At 41.0% G+C, this 8,767-nt stretch overlaps 1 protein-coding gene across 1 annotated transcript; it reads left to right on the forward strand.

Moving 5' to 3' along the window:
- Positions 1-1,715: 1,715 nt before the first annotated feature.
- nxnl2 (nucleoredoxin like 2) lies at positions 1,716-3,543 on the forward strand. The gene is made up of 2 exons (XM_080743289.1): positions 1,716-2,094; positions 2,940-3,543. Exons 1-2 carry the CDS (start codon positions 1,793-1,795, stop codon positions 3,106-3,108), a joined length of 471 nt encoding a protein of 156 aa, XP_080599415.1. The 5' UTR covers positions 1,716-1,792; the 3' UTR covers positions 3,109-3,543.
- The last annotated feature ends 5,224 nt before the right edge of the window (positions 3,544-8,767 follow it).

The following is an 8,767-nucleotide window of genomic DNA, read 5'->3' on the forward strand; positions in this document are numbered from 1 at the left end:
GGACCAAATGCGTGTAGGCGAATATGTTATAGGCGAAAGTGCTGGTGACCGGTTTAACTTCGTTGGTTCACCAAGAACGTTTCATAAAGATAGATGTTTATAAATAAACATTATTTATACCTTTTAAAACGTATTTATTATACAACAATCGTTTTTAAGAATGGCATAGCCTCTCTTTAATAATTTATTTCATGTAAGTCATTAATGACTTATTAACAACTTAAGTGCCTCACTCCATGAAATGGTTGTAACCTCACAGTTGTAGCCTACCAGACTATTATGGGTGGACCCCTTTATTGTGTTGTATTAATGGCACACATGTCATGACACAATTATGTGCCATTACAGTTCAATGCTTGCTACCTAACCACAATGACATTTTCATAAATATTGATGTGTCAAAACTATTCCTGTTCATTATGCTAATAGCTATACAACTCCAAGCCTCATTTACACTATAGGTATAGGATAGGGGTGTAACGATACATTTTAATAGCGATTCGATACATATCACGATACATGGTTGACGGTACGATACATGGACGATATTGGTTCATTCATGGCGATACGATACGATTCGATTTAATGATTTAAAATCGATATATTAACTATTTAGCAAAGAAATTAAATCTGTGTGAAAGGTGTGGATAGTGCAGGTTTTTAAGGGAAACATGTATTATTATGGATATAAATAAGTAAACACAGTGATTATCTGCCAAATACATGGACATTGCATATTGACAAACCTGCACCTTGTCACGAACCCAGAGATTACACACATTTATCAATAGACCAGTGTAGCTATATGGAAAGGAAAAGTAATTAAACCCCTCCTTTTAATTTTTTCTTCTTAAAGATGCTAAATACAATGCACAAGTAGGTAGTATCGATACAATCGATTCTTTGCACTGCCGATTCGATACGATACAAAATAAAGCGATACGATTCGATTTTAGCTGTTTTCATTTCGATCTACTTCGATTTTTTAAGTTAAAAACTATATTTCGATACAGTTACTATATCGTTACACCCCTAGTATAGGATGTGCTAGTTCACCCCAACTACTTTTCTTTTCTATCAATTACTCACCTCATGGAGACATGAATTTTGTTGCATTTCTAATTCAATATTTTGATGACCAGCAGTGGTTCCATATGGAGACACAAAGCTTGCTTTGTTGGGTCTCCTTTGTTAGGAATGCAACAAAAACTAAAACACATCCTTTAATTCAGTGTGTGTGTGTGTGTGTGTGTGTGTGTGTGTGCGTGTGTGTGTGTGTGTGTGTGTGTGTGTGTGTGTGTGTGTGTGTGTGTGTGTGTGTGTGTGTGTGTGTGTGTGTGTGTGTGTGTGTGTGTGGAGGTTTTGAATCAAAGATAAATATATAAATCAAGATAATTAAAGCCTTCAAAAATGCATTCACTGATTCAGTCGATAATGAAAGCTTTTCTCCCTCCATATTCATTTTACTATATATTTTGGCTATACCTAGGGTGGCCACAGGGTGACGCGCTAGGGGAGGGTGGAAACCAACCCACGTGGCTAATGAAGTACGACAACAAGTTCCTGTGTGCTTATTGGTCGGTTGGTGATGATGACACAGCTTTTGCAGAAGAAACGTAAACAAAACGACAGTGACTTCCCGAAGAAGAGATCCAGTTACTTCAAAACAAGAAGACTGCAAACATGTTCACTGTGAAAGTAAGGTGAAATGTGAACTGAATCAACAACAACAACACAGACAAACGTGCAGCCGGCTTTGTCAAGATCTAACGTGCGTGTTTTTCCTGGAGCCATGGTCGAAGTATTTTCTGGGAGAACTCTTCTGAACAAAGACGGTGATCTTGTCGATCCCGAAGAGGCTTTGAGGAACAAAGTGGTTGGGATCTATTTTTCTGCCGGCTGGTGCCCGCCTTGTCGAGACTTCACGCCGATCCTTTGTGACTTCTACACGGAACTCGTGGAAGAGGGCGAGCCTCCTGCACAATTTGAAATTGTGTTCGTATCCTCTGATAAGTCGACCGATGATATGGTCGAATATTATCATGATATGCACGGAGACTGGTTAGCTCTGCCCTGGACAGATGCTTATAAATTGTAAGTATATATGAACGAAGATGATTTACCCTTTTCTTTCTTACTGTATGCTAATGATTTACACATACTGTAATTGGAGTAGTTTGTCTTAGGCTATCTTCACTGTTACAACAGCTTATTGTGCTCCAGGTTAGGCCTATAAGATGCTTAGGAGTGTCAGCTTCTAGGATTACGTCCCATACAGGCCAATGTGTCCTCTACACTTTCTAAGTTTGACAGTTGACACAGACTGCTTGACACAGATTGCATAGGATGGCAGGGGGAAAATACATCAAAATGTATCAAATACCCCCAAAACAAGTGAACATACCTCCATACCAGTGCCAAATATATGTATTTTATACAAAAATAATGCATTTATCTGACAGCAAACTGCCAGCACAAATCATCTGTAATTGTAGTTAGGCCTATATAATTCATGTTCTTGAAAAAAAAAAAAAAAAAAAGCTACAGTAATAATAATTTAGGTTTGGAATTGGAAATAACGTAATTGCTAAGCGCCCTCAAATTATTTTGTTGTATGGTCGGGTATGGTCCAATAGATCCAATAGATTTTCACCACTGCAGATGTGCTCCATCAATGTACTTAGTTTTCAAGTTGATGATGATTTCATTCAATAAAATATTATTTCAAATACACGTAACAGATATACTGCCCATCTCAGACTACTTGCTCTCTGTTTGGTTTGGTGGTATTGCATGTGATACATATCTCTTGTGGTTATAGTAAATACTCCCGTCTCAAGATACAAAAAGAGATATAAACTATAGTTTAGCTGTGGCTCAGTTTTACATGTATGTGTGTGTGTGCACGCGCTCTATTTGTCTTTCTCTCCATCTGACAGTGAGTTGAAGCAGCGTTACAAGATCACGGCAGTGCCCAGGCTGGTCATAGTGAAGGAGAACGGTGAGGTGATCACAGACAAGGGCAGGAAACAGATCCGAGACAAGGGCCTGTCCTGCTTCACGACCTGGCTGGAGGCTGCGGAGGTCTTTCAGAATTTCAAGGGATAGTAAACGACAGAGAAGTCAAGCATCTCCGGTTTTCTTTTTTCATTGGGTCATTAGACTATTAGGACAAAATGTGTGCAGTTGCATGAAACATTTTCACATTACAGAACAAAACAAAAACAAATATTTATGAATGAATAAATTAATACAGAAAAGGGGGGCTCGCAACACACTTTTTGATAGCTCCAAATGTATTAACGATGACAAAGCAGCACAAATAGAGACGTTTCGACCCTTTCAGTATGGTCTTCTTCATACTGGCCTATCAAAAAGTGAGTTGCGACTTGCAAGCCCCTCTTTTCTGTTCCTAGTAGTACTGTCTTGACAGTTTTGGCTTAGCACCAAACAACAGAGGATGTGTTATTTTTTTCTTTGAATGGATAAATGAAGAATATTACATATTTTTTACAACCATTATTATAAAAACGTATGCATAATAGACAGGACTTTAGTTAAGTGTTTTAGCATCAGCTTCACAGTAACTTTAAAGTAGGCTCAACTCTGCAACTTCATGTTATAGCAAGATTCAAGATGTGTCGCTCACTGTTACCGGGTACAAGCAGTAAAACATTGGTGTAGCGCAGGGGTTCCCAATTAGTTTTCCCCAAGGGCCGAATTATGTCTAGGGTACCAAGCCGAGGGCCACAACATTGCGGGGGCGATGGTGGCGTTCCCTCTACTCCAGCGACAGTTCAGATATCGTCATTCGTCACTGTCGGGCAGAAACCTTGTATCTCCAAGTTTCATGTGTACGTTTTTTGGTAAAGCAAAGCCCTGCTTCATCATACAAGACCATTGCACAAAAGTGACAAAACTAGTGAAAACAGCAGATCTACAAGCACACAACGCCTCGCGATGCAAGACGTTGTGTGCTTGTAGATCGTCTGTTTTCACTAGTTTAGTAATTTTTTTAGACGATAGATACAAAACAAACGGTTTTGGACATACAAGGTTCCACCCGACAACGACAATATACTAGTGTTGTTGCTGCTCTTATACCACCATTATTACTGGGGCTGGTGGGGGCCAGACAGCAGCCCCCCGCGGGCCGCCTATTGGCCCCACAGGCCGCCTATTGGGGAACCCTGGTGTAGCGTGTTCTGCAAGAATACTGTGCTAACAGCAATAGAAAATAACAACAAGATAATAGTCATAATAATGGATGTAATAAAATAAGAAACTAAAATGAGGTTTAGCAGCAAAGGAAATGGGCAGGAATACTAATTTTGTATGAGGATTTATAATATGCAGTAGTATATACACAAATGAACTTATATATATTGTAGTATGTAGTGCAACAGTGTGAGCAAACATACTTTTTCAGGGCTGTTAGACTCAGGGAACCTTCTGAGTCTTGAGCCCAGGGCTTTGATAGCTACAGTACAGTACCGTTATTGGAATACTATTACAAAATAAAAAACAGTCTTCCAATATACAGTATATCTAGTTTCCATCTCTACTTGACACTACTTTAAAGGGCTAAAAGGTTTTAGCATTTCAATTGACTTTGAACTTCTTGTATATTTTTTATATTTTATACAATTGATTATTAAAAGATTATGCTCAATTTTTTGGACATTGACTGTTGTCGTCAGTGATTGTGTGTGTTTACGAGTTGAAATGAACCGGGTATTCTTGTTTATCCTAGTCTCCCATTACTGTGGTTATGTACGGTGTCATGGAGCCCAATGTGTATACTTAAACATGTCTATTTCCCTGTGGTGTCATTAACACACCAAAAGCCCTCAGGACAGAGTTTCCAACATGCTAGGACATTCAATCAGGTCTTGATTCACCTGTAAACACAAACAGAAAGTCCTGCGAGATTACTGTGATTCAGCACAGTCTGGGTTTCAGTGGCTCTCAAGCAGTTTCAAGGACACCCAGATGTATTATTTAGGTGCAGACTCCCATTTGAAAAGACTTTGTGCCAGTCGAAAAGAAGAGAAGATCTTTGTTAGATTTAGTGCAGAATTATACAACTGCCTGAACTGTAGGTGGGTATGTAACAGTGGAGACTAGAGAATGAAACCTCTGATAAACTGTTTCTCATTTGGCTGAGGAGGGGACCCACAGGAGGGGACCCCCCTCAAGGACCACTGGGGGTCCCCTTTTTTTAAGGTTACCTGCAACAATTCTACAAAGTGGAGTTTATCAAATGAAATGTAATATAGGTACTGTAACCACTTTCAACCTGGAGTGACATGTTACACTTCTGGAGTCTTCGGAAATACTTTGGTCACAGGGTTTTTGTAGTACAGGCAGAATCATCCTTTTAATACACTTTGAGGGAATTGTATTTTAATAGGGGTTGAAATTCAGTTTTACTCACCATTGCTTGCATACTGCACCCTATTTACCTCTATGGACCGCACAGCAGTTTTCAGGACCTTTTCCTGCCACATCATACCAGAAGGGGTCACTATTTACCATTTAACGAATGTACTAGCCACCTCTATAATGTTATAGCACTATGAGTATGAGGGGAGAATATTTTGCCTTCTTTTCACTGTCCAGCAGCCAGCTCACACAAATTAACCTACACAGCCTATTAGTAGTCTATACAGCAGGCCTACACCTGTTCTCTCCAGCTATCTGGTCCCATGTCTGGTCCAATAACAAGAAGTATTCATTATGTCTTCATCAACTTCTAAAAGACTGCAGCTATTATTAGTCATATAGTAGCCTATCCAGGTTTCCAAGTGTGTAGGCTACAATATAGGCTACCTTTCACAGCTGTCTTTAATGATATTAATGTCAATGACATACGTGTTTGAAAGTCAATTATTAGTCTGACTAATAGAAGAAGGAGAAGAAAACATCGTGTTGATGTCGTGGAGAGGTTTGGCAGGTATGTAGGCTACTGTGAGTCAAATTAAAATAAAATAAAAACTGTCTATACCCCTCCCGTTTTTTTTTGTGCGAGCTGGCGAGAACTTCTGGAAATCAGATTAAGACCTAAGTGAAAATACCAGCATATAGGCTATAAACAAATCTTGTTTCACAGCAGATTTTCTGTCAATTCCAACAAATCGTCCATTAAGCTCGGTTCGAAACGAAAAGACGGGTCAACATGCATGCCCGCGACGTCGAATTTAAATTTGGAGTCGGTGGGATTTGCAGTAATGAAAGGCAGTAGTGTTGGAGGGTGCTATAACGGCGTGCTGAATCAGGTAACAAACGCTGCCTTTATGCGCGGAGCTGAGTGAGTGAGTGAGTGAGAACTAGGCGGGGGCACGTGGGGTGGGGTGGAGGGTGGACCAGAGAGAAGCAGGGAGAGAGAGAGAGAGAGCAGACAGACCCACAACGCTCTCCTGTTCACCGCAAGTAGCGCTTGGTGGAAGAGCGGACAGCTTCAGCCTCCAGGAGTCCAGGACCACTGCTGCCTGCACCACAGGCAGACCAGAGTCCACTCCGCAGTCCGCTACACACCATCCTGGATGAACAGGGGATTTGGTAAGTAGCAGAAGCCACCCTAAAAGTAGGTTAACTGCTTATTATAATAACCGTCTCGGCTGCAGGAAACCGCTTCTATATCTGCAAATCACATGGCTGCATGGGTGTTCTACAAGTTGTGTGTACAACTGTACGTAATTATCGTATGATAGATAGCATAAAGTTGACAAGACTTCAAAAAACGCACGTGTGTGTGTGTGTGTGTGTGTGTGTGTGTGTGTGCGCGCGCGCGTGCGTGCGTGTGTGTCTGTGTCACGCACGTGTGTGTGTGTGTGTACTGTGCACGTGTGTGTTCACTGGTGTGGTGAACGCATGTGCTTTCACCAGTTTCACTATTATTGTGAACATTTTAATATGACACTTAAAAGGAGTAGTTCACCCCCAAAATGACTTTTCTTCTATTGATTACTCATGCCATGGAGATTTGAGTTCAATAATATTTTTTTGTATTTGTCGCATTCCTAAGACAAAAATGTGATTATAGTAAATTTACCCCAATGGTTTCCCCATCCAGTGCCATGCATTTGGGTCCCCATCCAGTGCCATGCATTTGGGTCCCCATCCAGTGCCATGCATTTGGGTCCCCATCCAGGGCCATGCATTCGGGTCCCCATCCGGAATCAATGGGGGTAAATTGACTATAATCACATTTTTGTCTTATTATTGAAATATTATTGAACTCAAGTCTCTATGGCATGAGTAATCAATAGAAAAAAAGTCATTTGTGGTGAACTACTCTTTTAATGAATGCCTACACACACGTGCACGCACGCACGCGCACACACACACACACACACACACACACACACACACACACACACACACACACACACACACAGAGAGAGAGAGAGTCACACACACACACACACACACACACACACACACACACACACACACACACACACACACACACACACACTGCACACACAACATTTACTGAAAGAGCTGGGGTCTTACCAGGGAAACATGTCTAATCCAGCTTACAGCAGACATTAACAACTAAAGTGCCTCATTCCACCAAATATTTGCTTATAAACTTTCCACTTGGTTTTTCTCATGTTGGATGAATGGGACCAGATTAGGCTCTACAGCAGGCCTATAATGTGGGATTCCGTTGAATTATTTATTTTAAATGTTTATTATGCGCTCTTAGTGGAGAGTACAGCAGTATATGCTTATTTGTCATGGTGTTTATATTATCAGCCCGGTGCCTACAGTTAGGTATCGCCATGATTAATGGGGACACTGTAATGCGATATGATATGTCATGACGTATTATGTGCCTTCTCTGCCTCAAAGATAAGGTTTCCTCCTCCGAGATGCTCAGTTACAGCAGCAGCTTTGTGCTGTGTGTGCTGTGTGTGTGTGTGTGTGTGTGTGTGTGTGTGTGTGTGTGTGTGTGTGTGTGTGTGTGTGCGCGCGCGCAGGCCCGTGGCAGTGTGTGCGTCATGCATTTGTGCGTGCGTGTGTGTGTGTGTGTGTGTGGGCTGGTGTGAAACTATGATGTAACATCCTTGTTTCATTAATACTTCACCTCCAATTATATAACAGATGTGCTTCTGTCTTGTTTAGGTGATGCAAGGATATAGAAATATTTCAAGCCTTTAATAACCTCCCTGTTGTCCAATATTTTGGGCACGGCATTACAGGCCAAATAGAATTCTAAAATAACCTCAAAACATTTCTATAGCAAATCTACAAGCTTGTGTTTAAAAGGTGCCTGTGGTTAAATGCCCCTGGAGGATAATGGCCCCTGAGCCACCTCGCTGTCTTTCACCTACATAAACCAATAGAAATTGCCCACATAAATTATCCAGTGTAACAGAGAGGGTTCAGTTGCCTCAGACAATCCAAGGAGTTGTATTGGCTCTACAAAGCCAATCCTCTGGTTTTAGCCGCTGTTAACCATCCACCTTAGGGACAGCGGTTGGCTCTGCCTAGATCAGGGGTCTTCAACACTCTTTGTGTGATAGGATCATTCTTTTAAATGAACTTGAACACTCGCATCCCTATTCTGAGAAAAACTTTAGACAAATATAGCAGATCTACAAGCTCTCAACGCCTCACAGTGCTATTTTTGGGAAAGAGGTTTGGTGTAGAGGGGAAAAAAAATAGCAGACCAGAGTGAAAGGTCAAATTTACTAAGCATCGACGATTTAAGTGGTTAAAAACACATTAACACGAATCCAACATAGACTGATGACAG

Source organism: Nannobrachium achirus, assembly GCF_963921795.1.
Source record: "Nannobrachium achirus genome assembly, chromosome: 15".
Taxonomy (NCBI): Eukaryota; Metazoa; Chordata; class Actinopteri; order Myctophiformes; family Myctophidae; genus Nannobrachium; species Nannobrachium achirus.